Here is a 19,317-nt window from a genome sequence, read left to right on the forward strand (position 1 = left end):
TCTTGGTTTCTGGGAACTAAGTTTGTTTTCTTCCCAGCATTTTCCTTCACTTTCTTCAATGATTGCCTCTTCAGTCCATTTTTTTTTTTCCTAGCAGCTCTGAAACCTTATAAAATCAGGTCATGTTGATGAATAAAGGCTTCTAGGTCTTATTCTATTACACAAGCTTGCAGGCCATTTTTCTCATTATGTTTTCTCTTAAACCTTTAGTAAAACATAAAAAAACCCAAAACAAACAAACAAACAACCCCACACAGTTTACTCAAGCACAAGAGTTGGATGTAGACTAATATTGTATTGTAGTTTTCTGTCCGTTATTGCTGTCAGCTGGCCTGTAGAACTGCTCCCAGAATGACCAGGTCCGTAAAACACTTGAGATACTGGAGTGTTTTACTATTTGCATAGCTTCAGGGTAGTCCTGAATTTGGATGCTGAAGATGCTTGACTTGACTTCTTTTCACGTAATTCTGGCATTTAGAAAGTGCAAAGAGGAGACCTAGAGGTTGAGTGAGGCTATCGAAGTACTCCAAAACATTGCAGCATTCAGTTTTCTCTTTGGGATCTAGAGAGGATAAATATTTTATGCTACAAATATTCATGTATTATTTTAGATATGGAGTATATGTTATAAGAAGATTATTACAAATACTGCATAATTAACATCACTTGGTCGACAAGAGCTGCTGTCACTTGTTCAGTGTTTGCCTGTAAGCTTCAGTATTGATTATTTGACTACTTCTAGTGTTTTGTGCAGATCTAGTGTTTCATTTGGCTGTTTGTTTGACTATTCCCCTTGTACAAAACTGAATAACAGTTGTCTGTTGCATGACTTTTTTTCTTTGGCCTTTTCTTAAAGATTTGTGTTTTCTTTCTACTTACATGATATTTCCATGTTTAGAACCTCTACAGGGACTCTGTGGAGGAGTTATTGGGGTAACTGCCCAACTTTACTACACTAACCTAAGTCTTCCCTATCTCCTGTTGAAGAAAAGAAGCTTAATTGTATATAAAAATTAAAATTCAGTGATTGTTTCATGTTTACTTTTGTCTTTGACCCTTTTTAAGGGGATGAACAGCCAGACTTACACGAAAATGAAAATAACTTTTCCTTTATAGCAGTATTGCCAAATTGCAGTTGTTACGGACTGGGGTGAAATGCTACTCCAAATGAATCAGAGTAACCAGAGGAAAAAAAAAATGGAAGGAGGAACTTGTATGTTTTCTAATTGTGAACTTTCTAAAACAAAAGGGAAGGTGACTCTGAGATAAAGCAGTTTTAACTTGTTGTTTGTAATTGTAAAGCAGTTGAAGGAAAAACTCTGTGACTTTAATAGCTAAAAGGGTTCTATTTTTAGAAAGATATTTCAGCTTTTGTTTTGTACAGTGATTTTGGTTCACGTTATTTGATGTGATCAAAAATTTTGTCCTGAAACTTTTCCTGTTCAGGCTGCTGAAGACTGGTTCTTTCTCATTGCTCAAGCCGTTTGATCACTGATGCTGAAGATTAGTTACGTAAATCTCATTCTGCTGAGTTTTGTTGTGAGTTATGGACTGTTGACATGTATTTACTGAGATCTTTCCCTTTGTATATAGGGAAATCTTATGTTGGATAAGTATTTGTTACAATGTCCTTAAAGCATAAGAAAGTGACCGCATGTAATATTAAGGAAACTCATTCCTTTATTTGTAGTAGAGATTCTCAAATTTTATGCTGTAGGTGCTCTCAACCTTCCTAGCAGGGGGCCTGCACAGACTCCACGATTATATTCCTGCTTAGTTATGTGAATAACTTCAATGAAATTCAAGGCAGAAAGAAAAACATCCCTTGCTTTATTTGATTTTTTTTTTTTTTAAAGATATTTACCTAGTGTAGAACTTGAAGTTATCTCATTCCCCGTCTAGGAAAACTTCCTGTTAGATTTTTTTTTTTCCCCCCCTACCTTTTGGTGCTGTATGGCTTTTTCTCAGTAAGAATAGTTTTCAACTTACGTAAGTCTCAAGCAATTCCCGAGATGTCCAAGATGTGTTTTAGGCTATCCTGGATGTTGTCAGTGTCAGCTCTTGGGAGAGACTAGCTGTTCTAAGTGTCCTTAGATGCTCAGGTGATGGGGAGCATAAGGGGATGTTATCGGTAAGAGAATACTCGGGCTAGAAACTTCGAGCTGCGGTTGAAGGGGCAGTACCTTGGAGAGCAGACGCTGGCCCTATTTCCTCCGCCTGCCTTGGAGGTGATGCCTTGGCTGTTGGAGGACCCACGGCTTTGACTTGCATGGCTTCAGGGGATTATGAGACTCACCCTTTCTTTTAATTTGTAGAATTCCTTTTTGCTTTTTCCCCCCCCATGTTAAACAGTAAAATATATCTCTTCATTGTTAATACTGACGTTTCCACTCTGTGGCTTTTAATTCCTTGCTACTTTGATTTCTCTGTGTCACTGCAGTTTGCTTCTGTCTTCCTGTGTTCAAGTAACATTGAGTCAGAAAAGCAGATCTTTCTTCCTGGAATCATGTTCCGTGGACAAGTGATGAGCAGTCTGCAATTTCTCATTTTAGAGATTGGAAGGGGGAAAGCAGTGTTTACCTCCTGGTTCCTATTATTTCTTGTATTTTCTTCTTTGAGTATTTAGTTTCATCTAAATACTTGATCATATTGATACTCTAAACTGCACGTCATCTTTGTTGCAACTCTTCTGTTAGCTTTCAAAGTTGTTATTTTTCTGTGCTTGTGATTTTTTCCATTTCTCAGTTTCCGTTCTGCTTACTTGTATGCTCTTTCTGCTCTTCCCTCTATCCTCCACCCTGCTTAATTCTTCAGTGTTACTTTATGTATAGTTCTGTCTTTTCATATTACTCTGTTTCCTTTTACAGGCTTCCATAATTGATTTTTTTATCCTTTCCAGTATTCTCTTGATGGCTGTTCAGGTCTGATTCAGAAAAGATGAGAAATACCACAGTCAGAAGTTGCCTGTGGATGATGGCAGTGCTACATTGGTGTCTTGGTGCTCCCAACAAGTCCTGTTAAGTCTCCCACTGTACAGAAGGGAGTTTCTTAGTGAGGGAGAGAAAGATTATCTGTATAGAATGGCTTTTATGATGTACTTTTTTTTTTTAAATTCCTTTTTTTAGTGTTGCTCATCTGGTAGTTTTACCAGCTGAGGTAGTTAATAAGTAAGGATTTTTGCAGGCTAAGCTATGCATTTATAGTAGTCAGAATGCTGGGACAACCTGAAAAATAATTTTGTCACCTTCAGGAGCAAGTGGTTGTGATGGTTCCTGAATGCTGCTTATATGGATAGCATGCTGCAATTAAACATAGTTGTGGCTATTTAATTTCTGTTGTTTAAGCGTATGTTGTGGTAATTTCTTTTTTTCATTTTGTGTAGCAAATGGGCAGTTTCTAGAATCTAAACTGTGAAGAGGTGAGAAACCGTTCTTTTCACTTTCTTTCTTTCCTTGTATGGGAATTGATTTGCAATCTGAATGCTACACATGGACATGTAAGTGTGAGGATCTCTGTGGTTTTCTTAACACTTGGTTAAAATACCCAACTTATTTGTAGTTTTACAAAGTTTTACTTTTGGGATTTTCCAGATCTGGCTTGTATGGTGAAAGGTGAACTTCTTGAGGAAACTTGGTGTGAATGCATTACAGCTATTTTCAGATACTATTAGAAGAGGAAATACTTGCCTTCTTTATCTATATGTACTTATATGAGTATCTATAGAATTCCTCTGGGAGGTTTAGTACTGGAACAACTGATTGAAGAAGTTGAAACTCGTCAGAAAAGGTCCTTGTGGAAAAAGCGCCTTTGGGTGTTGACCTTTATTTAGCTAATTTGTAGAAGGTCTGTAAATAAGACTTCAAAAACCCATGACAACTGAGGCATGATTTCTAGACCAGCATCCATGTGGATCATTGGTTCCCATCTAGGAAGCGAGCGTCAAAGCTTTTTTTGCTTCTCTTCACAGTAGATTGAAGAAGCCTCCAATTCATTGCACCGTTTTTTAACTGAGTTCCACTTGAGAGTTTTCGATGTACATAATTGTATACAGAAACAGGGGAAAGTTTAGGATGAAATCTGTAGTAAAACAGGGCACTGTGGTCTTAAATATGTTAGCCAAAAGGCTTACTATGTATGCTGCTGTTAAGTACTGTGTACATTCTTTAATAGCTGAGAATGTGCTACTTCCATACCTGCTGTGCTAATGAGCAGGCAAGGATGATTTCTTGTAGTTGCTTTTTGGCAGGTTCATGAAGAACAACCAAAGCACTGGAGCTTTCTACAAGCCTTGAAAAAGTTGGGTGGGTTTGGTTTTTTCCTTATTCCAACTGTAGAAGTACGTCACTTTTAATTTCTTATTTTGTATAAAACTAGTGTCCTCAAAACATGAAGTATTTCTTTACACTTACAAAAGTGGAAGTCCTGCTTTTTAAGCCGCAGGTGGATTTTTCTTGAAAAGGTGGTCTGCTAGCCTCTTGCATGTTTCTCTGTAAGAAATCATGTTACGGGAAGTGTACAAATTGCATGGTATTAGTGTGTGTGCTTTATGCTGTGTTGTGCAGCGCTCATTGTCTTTACCTCTCTTTTGGGCTTCTCAACTCATTTTAGGGGGATTTGATAATTTTTAATGGGAGCTTAATTTCACTTTCAGCAAGTAGTCAGTTACCTGTTTATTAGTCTGTGACATGTAACTATTAAATTCTTCATAATTTAAGTTACAATATAAATCTCTGTTTTCACCACTAGTGAAATTATTTAAGTGTGTGTGAACTGAAAAACAAGTATTTTTCAGAGTCATCTTCTGATGGCGGTCTCTGGTTTTTGCAAATCTTGTGATCAGTTTTCATTCTAAAATCTCTGGGCGTCAACAAAACTGACAGTGCTTTCACTTCTATGCTCTTTCTGCTTGCAGAAGCTATGAACAGTGCTGGAAATGGACAATGACATGTTTGCAAGGGACAGCTCCAGAAAAGCTGTAGAAGGGTCAGAATATCAAAACTTACTGGGGAATTTGGAAAATCGTCTATGAAAGGCTTACATAGTACAGTTTATGCCGCTCTTTTCAGTCACGTGGTGTTTCAGACAAGAGGTGTGTGGTGGAGTTACATTCTAGTCTAGCAGTCATCAGCTGATGCAAGAGTCTGAACAACTTTATTTTTCCTTCTTTTGCTTGGAACTAGTATAGGATAGCACTGGGAAGTGTGAGCTCGAAAGCTCAATAAAAGTAAGTTCTTTTGCTTGGTTTAAGGATGGTCAATGCAGTAAATTCTTCACTGCATTTGCTAGTCTGACTTTCAGTCAGGAATACACAATTGCTAGTTTACTTATGGTTGAACTAGTTTGTTTCCGTTTTTCTCAGAGCTACTTTTTTTTTTCCATACTCTTTGAAATTAAACTTTTAACACAAAGTATTTCAAGTCATAAGTCTTGATTCTTTATCTGCTGATGTAATATTTAAAGTAGGTACAGTCTGATCAAATCGATCATATTTGAGATCAGTTTTCATCACTAATTTGGAAAGCCACTAAGTCTTAACAACAGTGTCAGTTTGAATCTTTCCAAAGTGAGTTGGCTTTGTACATTGTGTTTAGGCATAGTTACAGATATGGACCCACGTGCACTTGCTGTGATAGTGACTTGCAAAATATTCATTTATATCAAAATAACATCTGTAAATATGTTTTTGGTTGGAGGGGATGCTTGTCATGAAACTTAACTGCAGTCTTCGAGATACTTCTATAGACCATAGGCATTGCCCTCAGCCATCTTATTTCTTTCAGTCTACTAGCTTTCAGAAAAAAATTTGTACAATAGTGCATTAGCCAATAAATTACTGAATACACTTTGTGTTTCAGTGAATTATTAAATACAGATTATCTAACAAAAGTGAGTGCAAAATTTGAGCATATGTTTGAAAGTTGAGAGAGAATGTAACTTTGCTGCTTGCCTATCCTTTCTCAATATTTTATTCTCCTTTTTGAACGAGGGTTGCTTGCATCTGTGTTGATGAAAACAAATAATGCCTTGGAGTTCAAATGCTCAGCAAGCTCTTCTTGGGCTTTCAGTGAACTGCCTGAAGTTCCACTTAGTGTAATGACCCATTGCCCATTTATGTATCTTATCTCCTTGTTTAAGCAGGCTCAAATATACTTTGTAAGAAATAAATTAATCATATTTGCCTCTCACAGTTTTTTGTCCCTAAAATGCGGAGCACAGTCATTAGGTGCTTTTGTTATAAATCTACTGGTAATCTGTTGCTTCTTAGTGGCTGTGGTGGTTCAGTCATGGGCTCTGGCCTTTTCTTTCTGGTTGTGGGGGAAAAGCTGTTGTTTTCTGTAACTGATTCATAGTGTGCCAAGTAGTACAGCTGAACTAATTTGCAAGGTTCTCTCTCGAAACTAGAATGCTTCCTGGAGTATGTATTTTAATTTTTGCATTCCTTGCTACTTTTAATTAAGACTAATAGAAAACCTCTTTAGCTTTTGGAACCTTGTTCACGCAATTAAATCTTTGTTCTACTTATAAAATAGTTTGATAAACTCTTAATTCTATGCTTTCACCTTAAAGTAGTACTGTAAAAAAGTTCAGAGCTGGAATATTTAAAGACAAATCGTTCAAAACCAGACTCATTCAAGTAGTGACATTATTTTCTAAGTTAATATGTTATTAAGAGAAAAGAATGCAAGTACATACTCTATTATAAACTGAAGGTAAGCAATCCTTTATCAGAGCAGTAGTTTTGGCATTGACATTGTCAGGCCTAGGTTTGAAATTTACCTTGGAGTAACTAGTGATATGCTAAAAAATTCTAGTTTTATGCAGTACTTGTCCAATCATGCATTAATTGCTTAAGAAATTTGTAGTGGCTGTTGTTAAAATATGATGAAGAGCAGCCCAACTCTCTGCATCTAGTGTACATTTTGATGATGTCAAGCAGACTTGACTGTATGGAAAAACTACTTATATTGAGCTGGACTTTTTTTTTTTTAAATTATTAAAAAGGGAACTGTAACAACTTTGTTAAAGATGAAAATGCACTCTTCCTAGAATTGTAGTGTCTTATCTTGGAGCCAAAGACAATTTACAGTACTGAGGTAAAATAGGACTCTGAAATGAGACTACTACTATTTTTTTTTCTTTAAACTCCAGCGAGTGGCACAAATGCTTTGAAATTGCTCGATAGGTTTTTTTTCCTTAGTAATATGTAACTTGCCTTTCCCTGGAGAAGGAGGGCTGCAGTATCTTTGCTGCTGAAAATCCCAAGATAACAGAAGCATTAAGAGGTGCAGTGCAAAGATACCATATATGTTTTCATAGACGCCTTCCATCTGACATGACTAACGTTGAACCAGAGCTGATAAACCCTGCTGGACCCAGGCTTACCCACGGCGTACTGCCAGGCTGCTTCTCCCGTCACTCAGGCTTCCATGGAAATGCCACAGCCTGGGCATCACACGGATCTTGAGGAGGCTTTATGTGTTACTGCTGTGCACTGCTGGGTCAGTTGAGCCCTTTGAGAAGCTGGGGGGTTGAAAAGGACAGTGCTGAGACGCCTGGTGGGTCGTCTTTGGCCAGCAAAGCCAGAGCAATGTGCAGATCAACCCATCTTTGGTTCCATTCACAGCCACATCATCCACAAGCTGATTTTAGATCATTTTGTACCAGTGTTTGATTAAAAAAAAAAAAAGCCATACCTGCATTACACAGTATTTAACTGATGCAAGCTGATTCTGCTCCTTAAATTTTTGATGGCATTCTGTGTATCCATGCCACTCCATGCTGGATGCGATGCTGCTGCTTCTGCCACCATGGGCATATTCCAACCTGAATTGTGTATTTCACGCTTCCATCTAGTCCAGATCAAATGCAGTATTTGTGAACTTTGAACTGTGGCTAACTCTGTGGGAACAGCATGAATTCACACAGCATAATAACTTAGGCTTTGCTTTGTCTGAAAGCTGCAGGGCTGCTTCTGGACCTGAACTGGCTAATGAAGCAGCAGAGTTGTGTTTTGTGTTTGAGATGGTACATCTAAGAGTTTATTTAGATCATAAGTCATCTGGGTAGTTCTGGGTAGAAACAACTCCAGTGTTCTGGGTAAATTATCAGCTGATAATTGAGATTTGACCACACTTAAAGTAACTTCATGTGGAACTGTTCTCCTTGGAAGCAGTTGCTCTGGCATGTTTTCTTTAGGAAGGTCAAAGTCCTAAGATACTCTTAAGGACAATTGTTAGCTTAGGTAGATGTTTACAGCCATTCTAAAAGGGGCATTTTAACCCAAAGCAATCATGACCCAGCATGACTTTAGGATGGCAATCACTTTTGAAAGATGACAATTCTTAAATTTCATATAGCTTTTCAGAGTCAGCTTCTGCTGTTAAGTTCCAGACTGCCTTAGCGTATTATAGTAAAAGGAAAATAGGTGTTTGCTGGAGAAGGTGAGTGAGGTAGGGTGGAAAGGGAAATGTGTGTTAAGAGAATGAGATTCAAAGAGGGAGAACTTGGTGGTGATTGCAGGGAAACAGGGAGATATATAAAGATAGCAATTACCTAAGATCAGCTGATTTGCCTTGTTGTGGTGAAGTTGCATGTTACAAGTGCTGTCTATCTGATGAACATACCAAGGCTTGTGCTACTCCTAGTTGTCTAACTATGCTATGCATTGGAATACTGAATTAAAACTCTCTGGTCTTGTGGTGGCTATAAGGAATCATGCAGGTGCTGAATAACCAGCAGATGACTGATTTTGGGGGTAGTTGGGGGACCAGTTGCAACTGCTTTTTCCTTACTCTTTTGAGTAGCTTCTCTGTTTCCATTCATAAGAACACAGTATTGTTTAGGCTTGCAAACCTTTGTCAGATTTGTTGAAATTGCTTTTTTGTTCAAAAGTTTCAGTGTCTGACAGAGGCCAGTAACTTGATCAGTTTTTCTAAGGAAATGAGACTTTAAAAGAGTTACTAATTCCTGTCTTTAAGCTATTATGTTGTCTCCATAATATTTGCTTGGTAATCTCTGTATACTTTGTTTGTAATCAAAAGCTTGCAGGAAAGAGATAAATTTACCAAGTTGGAATATTTATAAATATAAGAAATTTAGAGTTGGATTTGGACTTAAATTTGATTCAGGTGTGTTGTGGGATGGAAGCAGGTATAGTTATTTGTAATGCTGTGCTGTAGTGATATGATGAGGCTGGGCAATGACAACTCAGTATCATAAAGATAGCATAAAGACACTTAGAAGCACCTTAACTATATGATTATCAAATTTTATTACTACAGTATTTTGGGTTACAGATCTGATTTTTTTTTCCTATGTTAACCTGCCATTTGAACAATGTTTCTAATGTCGAAGAATTAACTTGCTTTTTTATGTGATACTACATTCTACAATAGTGTTCCAGCACTCTTTGGTTATGCGTATCTAGTCAGTATTCTGGGACACTTTTGTTTCATGGAGACCAAGGAGTGGAAAGACGACTTTTTTTCCCTCACTGAAAAATTGTAGGGAAGCTTGGATGGTTAAACTATTGCCACTGAACTTCAAGTTGACACTGTCCTTGTCAAAGATGGCTTTGTAAAGGTCTGGAAGAACTCTGGTGAATCAATTTAAGGCAATCATGAATCCTTTATAATAAAAAAGGAGTAATTCTAATAGATGAAAGTAGAAAGGAAATGGGAGACACTAAACTCTGTAGCTATCATCTTACTTCCTATTGATCATAAACAAAAAGAAACGCCCTACAAGTAACAAAAAACATCTCAATGCATAAAAAAAAATAATATGCTGGTTCTCTGTGTGAACAATGGTACTTAGAAGATTATGTATATATTTCTTTCAAGATTAGTATTGTTGTCCCTAATACTGTTTCCTTTACTCTATGGCTCTTGTTTCCTCTAGTCTGTATCAGGGAACAATTTCTGAGAATAATGTCCATTTGGAAATTGATCTAGTCTTTGCCATGAGAAGCTGATACCACATGAGGCTTGGGGGAGGAGGGGGAGGGAGCAGAATCTGTATGCAACTGTACCTCATTACAGGTTTGAATATGTAGCAATTATAGTTTTATATATTGAAGAGTTTTTTCTATTGTTTACTCCTTGTACTTTCAGAAATATAACATAGTAAAAGTATAGTTTAAAAAACCACTATTTTTACTTGCCATTTGATTTTGTACTTAGTGTGATAAGTGACCTTTGGATATAAGATATTCCTCACAAGTCTAGCATGATAGTTGTCCTTGAGGTCTAATTACAGTCTGTTCCTCTAGCTCTGAAGTTCTTACTAAAAATGCACTTACGAGCTGAGCTTCGTTTGTTCACAATTGAAATTATATTGCCCCCTTCTTTGCAGTTGATTTATTTTTTCTCATCTGCTGTAATTTTCTTGGTTTAGTAGCTTTATTAATAGTATTTTTTCTGAGCTTGGGAGATCGTGTTGTTTCTAGTACTATAATACACTTCTAGCAAATCACCCTTTTGTGGATGATTAGGTAAATCACCCAAGTTTTCATTCAAAGCTAGCCAAGTAAAATGAGAGACTGGGGAGACAGCAAGGAAATTTTCTTTTTTCTGAAATGTGTTAAATTTTTTGCTTTGGCTGTCACATGTTTTGGCTTCTCATCAGCTACTTGAATAAACAATTACATTTTATCTGATTTTTTTTTTAAAGAACATCTGAAAACTTAATACACTAGAAAATATTAAAAAAAGTCAAGCAATTATTACTTTGGGTCAGTTAAGCAGCTCAGCTCTTATATGGTTTTACTGTGACAGATCTCTAAACCATCTTGTAAAGATTCAGTAAAATGAGACATTGCAAGTATGCAAAAAGACCCCATTTCCTACGTCATATTTGTAGAATATGTTTAGCTGGAATTTACCTACATACCAGTCTGTCTTCTTTCTGCCGGTTAGTTCTGTCTTGGATGGATCTGTTTAAGGCTTTCAACATTCTGGGTTTTCCATACTCTAACAGTAACCGTATCTTCAGTGTCTTTGCCCTTAGATGAGCAGTATTAGGGTGAGTTACTCCAGATGGGGTGGGGCAATTTAAGGTCTGCAGTCACTACAAAGATGTTTACTTCCCTCAGCCTCACAGTCCTCACACTTTCCTTCCCAGCCCCCTCTGCTTACATAGCTTTCACCCTGCGTATTCAGTGGCTTGCAAAGCCAACAAAAATGTGGGTAGTTTTTGGTTAGATGCGTAAGTTGGATTTGCTCAGTTCCCAGTCTGGTGCTCTGAGTTCCTGCAGGAGCGCTAATAGTTGTTGAAATGCATGGCTACAGACGCTGTTAGTAGCGTGGACTTGAACTGGGTTATGTTGATTTTGAAATTGGATCTAGCACAGGTCAATGGTGTTTGTGTGCATGGAAAGTAAGAGGGAAGAGGAAGGACTGGAGGGTGAGAAGGTCTAAAAGTCTTTAACTGAGAAGGAAAACTTGCTAGAGCAAATTTAGGGAAGGAGAAGAAAGTCAAGCCCAGAGAGTTCAGGAGTAAACTAGGGAAGGCATCTCTAACATTGCTAGCTTGTGAGTGCCTGGAGAAAGAAGCAGCCACCAGAGATGGGGCAAAGGAGCTGAGCCTAGGATTGGAGTGCCATGGCTGAGATGGATACTAATAGATCGTGGAATGACTGGCTGTAAAGCTCTGGAGCATGTATTATCAATTGTTATCGATGAGAGCACACGAGCTGCCACTTTGACATACTTCAGATGCTCTCAGAGCACACAAGTATGCCTTAGCGCATCCTGTGGGAATCACTGCCTTAGGTATGAAACTAGGGGAAAGTCTAACCTGCTAAATCAATTTGCAAGAAGGAGGCTTGTCACAGTAAAAGTTTTTGGAAAAAGTTGGACATGATTGTTACTGCTGGGTTTGAAACACTGGAAGTGTGAGAGACTGGGGAGACAGCAAATTAAGGAGGATCTAAGGCATGCAGGATGCTTGAAAATGGGAGAGGGAATAAACGGATGCACTTTATTTACAAGTGAATAAGTCTGTTTTAACTACTGGCCCATTCAAGGTAGAAGAAAACTAGTTTGAAAGGAGACACGCACATCATCAATTGGAAGTGAAATCATATGCAGCAAGGGAGTCCTTACAAAACTGACTGAACTCAACAAATGCGCAGGAATGATGAGTGCAGTTGTTCCTATTGCTTTTCTCTGTACTTTTTTCAATTAAAAAAATATTAGAAAGGCTTCATAACCAATTGTTGCTGTACTTCAAGCTGCACGTGTCCCTAAAGAGAGTTGCTGTAAATCAAGAGCACCCACAAAGTTGATATTCAGAATGAGACAGGAACTCGAAAGCCTAAGACTTAAATTTTGCTTGTGAGGACATAAATTAGCTGAGCTGACAAATATCATTTCTGCTGAGGAGCAGAAGAGAATGCTTCAACTAAGGTCCTGCAGGCGAAGCCCTGCCAGATGTGTTGCTACCCCTTTTGGTAGTGGCACAGACTTAGATCAATTCAGTGGAAAACTGCAGCCTCAGTGTGGTTGCTCCCATTTTAGGCTTCCTGAAGACTTTCAGAAACAAGAACAATATTATTTCTAGGTAGAGAAAACAAAAGGGAAATCATGTATGTAGCCACTGTATTAATTAGCAATGATTAGTAAATATGACCAGTTGAAGTTGGTCTGCGTGTGAGATGTAGAATGCATAAACAGGAAGACAGCAACTAGGGCATATAACTCCTCATTTTTTTTTGACCTGGGGCATAAGCTTCAGTATTTCCATAATTTCTACATTCTGTACTCTTATGTGGCAATTGTAGCTTTTAAGGGACCAGTTTACTTTCAGTTCTTAAGTTTTTCTTAATCTCATAGAGGGGAAATTTGGGAGCATTTCAGACTGTTGGAGTAAAAAGGCTGCTCTGGAAGTTAGGAGTTACTGTCCTACTTGTTAGAGTATGTGGTTTTTAAGTAGGGTGATGTGGGGATGAAGGAAGTTTTATAAATGTATATGTTAAAGTCCTACAAGTTAGAATCAGGTTTGTTGCTGCTAAATTATTGTCAACAGTTTTTGTGTCAGGTTTGAAGGAATTCATCTGAATGAAACAATGCTCACAAAATTCAGAAAATGAAGGTTTTATGAACCTTTTATGCTGGGCAAGTATTTTTTTAGATACTGTCTATAGTTGAGAATCTGTCTTTTATGGTAAGCTTGACCTAAATTGTTTGACAGAGAGTTGTTGATTTCTTCAGCGCTGTGCTTTGGCCTTAAGAGAGTCAAGTGTCATGGTAATTTGTGGTGTTTAAAATAAAAAGTAGTATCAAGTGAAACTCATCTCTTAGCCTGCTTGTCAATTTTGTACTTTGTCCAGTGTTACTTAGGGATCTTTGAAGCCTTCTAGGAGTGAGACAGAAAAGTGATTTTTAAAGTTCAATGGTATCCTACTGAGTGACTACTTTTTGGGTATTTTTATATTTGTGTGCGTGCGTGTATATATATATGAAAGTATGTATGTATGTGCATATGTAATGTCCTTATTTCAAAGAAGTCATAAGTTGGTTTTTTGTGTGATTATTGAAGTGGTGTTCTTCTGAACTTTACTTTCTAATCTGTGCCAGCAAACTTTGATTAGGTTTAGTTTTTGGAAACCTGTATTAATAGATCACAGAGGACCTCATAAGGCTGAGGTTGGAAAAGAGGTTGAGGTAGGGATTCTGAAAAGCTTGCTTCTGTTAGAGAACCTTTCCCACACAGTTTGTGTGTGAAGTAGATTTGTGAGCATGTAGTACTTGAAATTTCACGTGAAATGTGAACATGAATACTTTTGTTATAAATTAAACGGTCAACTTAAAAGGAACGCTGACATGCTCAATTTGTGTAGTGATAACTGTAGAAGTGTATAGAAATTCAGGACAAGGAGGAAATAAGAATTTTGCATTGATAGTTGGGGAAAGATTTGTGGTCAGTAGACAGAATCCAGTGTGCTGATACATAATTGGTTGATGCATAAGTGGAGATGTAGACTGCTACTGGTGTTTGGCGTATTAGAGTGTATAAGCATTTTTTAATGGAAGCGGGACATTTGATAATACCTCATTGAAATATTTGGGTTTTGAATTCAGTACATAACTGTTCTGGTTTCCGGCCGTAATAAATGTGGTAAGCGTTTATCATTTTGCCAATTAGTGATTCATTATGGTTAAATGTCATGTTAAATATAGACATGTCTATATTGAAAGTAATAATCATCAACTTAGCTAGTCTGAAATAACTAATGACTTTATACATACATTGCACATTGTTCTTGATAGTTTTGTTGTTTTTTGTTTTGGGGTTTTGTTTTTTTTTTTCTCCTTGATCTTTATCTGATGAGGAAAAGGAAGTTAAGGTCTCATGGTCATCTCAAAATGCAGACTTTTAAAATCGGGGGGGAGGGGGAAACCACACCTGGTTAATGAGTAAGATTGTTGAAGAAGATTCATATTTGAAAGTGCACATTAATCAGTAGTTCCCAGTGAAGCTTATGAAGAGTATTTCATAAGAGGAGGATTAGAAGAAGGGGCTGTACTCAATCACTAATTTTCACAGCAGTATTCAAGAATACTGTGCAGCTTCTGTTTTCAAGTTAGTTGCATCTAAACCTTACCTTTGTTTACTAAAGCAAAAAATACGTAGATTTGGCTGAGGACTTCAGTTTCCAATATGAAAATATATTTACAAAATACATTTTTTTATTTTTAATACTATCAAATATAATTTCTAACAAAAATAGAGCAGTTGCGTGGGGCTTTTCTTGCTACTAATATGTTTGATTTTGTTTTTTTTTTTTAGTATCAGACATTGAAGGTACTGATGGGTTGCAGCTCAGAAAGGAACATGCTCTCAAGATATTTGCTTACATCAATTCCTGGACACAAAGGTAATTTTGAATTGAGTTTGAGTGTTGATGATACTGGATCTCAACAGTAGGTTTTCCCGTCTTAAAAAAGATTCAGTAGAGTGAATTAGAATGGGAAGTTATTAATGTGCAGCTAAGTGATACTTGGAGAGTAAGGACATTTTACTACTTAGACAATAAAAATAAACATATTAGTGTGTTTTGAGCAAAGTATATTTTGAATCTGATTGGCAGTCTGGATGCTGTAATAATTGTGTAGGAATAAATGGCTATATTGCAATGACAAATAATCTGTGTTGCTGCTTTAACATGAAAATTTCTGACTACCTTCTGTGGCGGCAGGGTAGTGTAAGAAGAATTTAAGAAAAGATTACAGTGAATGGGACCATCATGTTAAATTTTTCTCAATGCCATATTACTCTGAGTCAAGATGGTGAACGGTTGCAGCCTGTAGCTACTAAACTGATAAAGAAAATCCTTTGCACATGTTTGTCTTAAATCAATTATGTTGTTCCTTTTAATCTAGAATTTAAATTACTGTTGTTGGTGTGTTGTGTTAGGTTTTTTTCAAGTAGTCTACCTCACAGCTACTTATTTTTTTCCAGCACAAGGAATTGTATGGATATTAGTTTTTGAGAAAGAATCTACAGTAAGGATGTTTGGAATTCAGTGTTCAGCAGTGGTCACAAGACCAAACTGAATTGTAAGAAATATTAGGAAAAGCATAGAGAATAAATTGGAAAACATTATTCTGGTATTTAGAAAACTCCAAAAGAAAAAAAGGAATGTCACACTTTGGATACCTGCAAAAGTGGAATCTTCTTCTTCCTCATTCTGCCAAAAGAAGGCACTCAGAGCAAATTCATTATCTTCTGCAATATGCTATTAGACACAGAGAAGGAATTTTAAATCAAAATAAACAGCAGCAACAAAAACCAGAATCCTGTCATTTCTTGACAGATCCTAGATCCCAAGTTTGTCTGAGAACAATCGCAACCTAGTCATTTTCCAGGTCATCATCTGTTTAGAGTTTTGTTCTGTTCAACAGCTATAGCATGACAAATCCAACCTGAAGAAAAAATAAAGACTACATAACATTTAACTCTTTATTTTCTTCTCGTTTCTTTTTACCTTCCATGTGTATGGTGTCATGCTATATAAGAGTATGGAAAACAGTCCTTAACCTATTCAAAGCAGAGTCTAGCAGAAAGGCCACAGGAAGGACTTCTACTTTACATTTTAATTTCATGTCCTGTTTGTACTCTGTCAAATGGGCTTTTGAGAGTTCTGCTTGTTGTTTCATGCTTGAGGCCTTCCTTAAGATCTACTTTTTTGTTAACCTGTAGTTTAAGTGTCTGCTTTCCTTCAGAAGATCAATTGGCAACTCAGCCTGAAGAATACCTTTTTCTTCCATCTGCATGTAGTGGTGTTTCCATTTCAGTTTTCTTCTGGAAATTGTTATGTTCAAAGAAATCATATTTGTAGCAAACTTATTTTTTCATCGATCTTTAATTTTTGGTGGAGCTCTTCTTCCTGTGAACACATTCAGATACATGAAGACCTAGAGGTTTTGCACACACCTCTGTCTTGAAAAAAAACGTGCCTTTGCCCGATAGAGAATTATCCGATATTGGTTGGCATTCAGATACAGATATGGGAGAAGTTGTCACCAGACTTTATTTTCATTATTATTGAGAATAATTTGTTACAGCCAAGCAGAGTAGTAATTTGTAGGCATAAGTGATGGATCTGTTGTACATAGTTTCCCCCAAGGATAAATGCTTGAGGATACACTTGGTTTTGCCTGCAATTCGTTGTTGTAATTCGTTAATATGAAAATACATTTACAAGTAAATCACAAAATCTGTTTTTCAAATGGGCGAAAACACTCCACTTACACAATATGAAAAGGAATTTTCTTCCCGGATAGACTGAACAAAAGGTTTCAGATGCTTCCATCACTTTGTCTGTGCTGGGATTAGAGAATACTGAATGTTATCCTTATGTCTAACCCACTGTTACATATCGAAATATTTGTATTCAGAATGTATTCAGCTTTAAGAGCTGTAGCTCAAGGGCATGTTTCATTCCCTCAAGAGGGGCAGCACCCTCTACCTGTCACAGTTCTGAGTTCTCTGTCTTTGTTTTTTCTTGCAAATTATGATTTATTAAGCCCAGTTTCTAGATTAAATGCTATGCTTTGCAGAAGATGTTTTTAATCACTACTTATTGATGATTTTTTTGCCCCATCTTTTGCCTGCTAATTTCTTTCAGAAGTTGTATGTGTAACTTTTTTTTATTATTTTCGTTTCTGAGAATCGTGGACTGGAGTTCATTGTTCTCCATGTAACAGGAGAAAGGTCTCTACTGTAAGACAGCTACTAGTTTATATAGCAGTTACGTCATTTAGTAGAATTTGAGTGAGAAAGAGCTGACTCCATCTCAAAGATTTTGTTACAAGCATTTAGCCTTTAATTTTAGTCTTCATTGAAGACTAAAATTGCTTATTGCTTGCTTTCTTCTCTATGTTCTCTAGGATTTAGATCCTTTTAGGGCAATATCCTCTGCCTTTTTTTCAGAATGAGGAGATTGCTTCTTTTTCTGGAAGAAGTAAATGTTCCCAGACACTAGGTGCTAGGGTATCCGTCTTGGGGGATTTCGTGCATCCAGAATCTCTTTGACATATATAGTTATCCTTGCCCACAACTAGACCTTATTACAGAGTTTTCTAACTTGATGATTTGATTGATTTTTCTTACTATATTGATAAAGGGATGGTGTATAGTTTTCCCCCTTGTTCTTTTCAGTTTATAGTGTATCAGTAGATATTCGGAGGAATAATCTCTGAGCCTACATAGTGAAGAAATGAATGAAGATGCTTGATACTGCTTTTTCCCATATGGGTAAAGGGTACCAATGTGCATAGGGTTTCTATCCAAATGCAGATAAAGGAAGTGAGCTTAAATACTCAATTAAAAATAAAACTATTTTACAGCCCTGTTGATTTAAAAACCACAGTGCTTAGTTCTTACACCGCTGACGAGCATGTCAGGTGATTTGTTGCAATAAATATCAATAGAGAAAAAAAGCAGCGTGACGAAACCGATTAAGGAACATACTGAAGAACATTGCTTCTTTAGTAGTACGGTGACCTTGCCCTTAAGATTTCTTTTGTGTAGTTTACTCACAGTGGCAGCTGCTAAACGATAACAGGGACTTCACAGTTTTGGTGAGCATTTGGAAATAATGGGATGTTTACAGGGTTTAAGGAAAGCTTTGTGACTCCCACTTGTTGCTGGGTAGTCTGTTTCATTTGGATTTCCTTACTTTTATGGGTCTGTCAAATATTTTGTTATTTAAAATGTTTTAATGTGAAGAGTCCTTTTGGTCAGTTACCTGTTCTGATTTTAGCTATTTCAGGAATTTTATTTTTTATTTTTTTTCTGTTTTCTTACAGACAATGTCTGTGCTGTTTCAAGGAGTATAAACATTTGGAGATCTTTAACCAAGTAGTATGTGCGCTTATTAACTTAGTGATTGCCCAAGTTCAAGCTCTGCGGGACCAGCTCTGTAAACATTGCACTATTAATATAGATTCAACATGGCAAGATCAGAGTAATCATGCTGATGAGCCCCTGAATGTAGAAAGAGAGTCTCATGAAGAAGAAAACGGAGAACGGCAAAAATCTATAGAGAAAAAATTAGATTCTGCAAGAACTTGTATCCTGACAGAGGAGGAGTCTGCAAAGAACACTGATGCTTTTAGCTTATGGAGCACTGATGAAAAGGAAAAGTTGTTGCTGTGTGTGGCAAAAATCTTTCAGATTCAGTTTCCTCTGTACACTGCTTATAAGCATAATACTCATCCCACAATAGAGGTATATCTTATCTTTATGTGTATATTTATTTTGTGAAAGGTTATTTGTTCTCATTAATGAGTAGACTGTGCGTGTTTGGTGATAGTTGCTTTCACACAGGATGGGCAAATTCAGCTCTCCTGTTGAACTCAGAACTTTTCAGAGAAACTTTTTAAATGACACATACTCTTACACTTTCTTTAAAATATGCTTAATTGTTATAGGTAATATATTGATAAGTGTTGGATGGAACTGTACACTGAATTATTGTACTGTTTAAATAACAGGAAGGCAAAAAGGGGACTATAGCGAAGCCTTTCTTCCAGAAGGTAACCCATTAATAGTTTACTAATTTCTTTTCATTACAGTCTATGGTTCTAGAAGCAAAGCTTCATAAGCTAAACTTTGTGCAAGACCAAACTTACTTGTTAGAACAGCTGTTTAATTGACTGGAATAACTGAGCTCTACACAAGTAGCTTTGTTCTACAGTGCTGATTTTTCTCTGTGATATTTGTTATGGCTATCGTTCACATTTTTGCTATTGTCTTCTGAAAAAAACACCAAACAAAAAAAATTTTCAGAAGTCCTGCAACGTCTTTAAT

At 36.8% G+C, this 19,317-nt stretch overlaps 1 protein-coding gene across 12 annotated transcripts in view; it reads left to right on the forward strand.

Annotated features, from left to right (window-relative positions):
• Nucleotides 1-19,317, forward strand: part of USP34 (ubiquitin specific peptidase 34) — a 133,639-nt gene that overhangs the window by 4,823 nt on the left and 109,499 nt on the right. For 8 of the 12 annotated variants that reach the window (XM_054821653.1, XM_054821662.1, XM_054821661.1 and 5 more), the window contains exons 2-4: nt 14,791-14,878; nt 18,315-18,735; nt 19,002-19,043. In XM_054821653.1, coding sequence (XP_054677628.1) covers nt 14,791-14,878; nt 18,315-18,735; nt 19,002-19,043 — 551 coding nt within the window. The remainder of the gene's footprint in view (nt 1-14,790; nt 14,879-18,314; nt 18,736-19,001; nt 19,044-19,317) is intronic. The other 4 variants (XM_054821657.1, XM_054821663.1, XM_054821659.1 and 1 more) reach the window with 1 other exon arrangement.

This window comes from Grus americana, chromosome 3, assembly GCF_028858705.1.
Source record: "Grus americana isolate bGruAme1 chromosome 3, bGruAme1.mat, whole genome shotgun sequence".
Taxonomy (NCBI): domain Eukaryota; kingdom Metazoa; phylum Chordata; class Aves; order Gruiformes; family Gruidae; genus Grus; species Grus americana.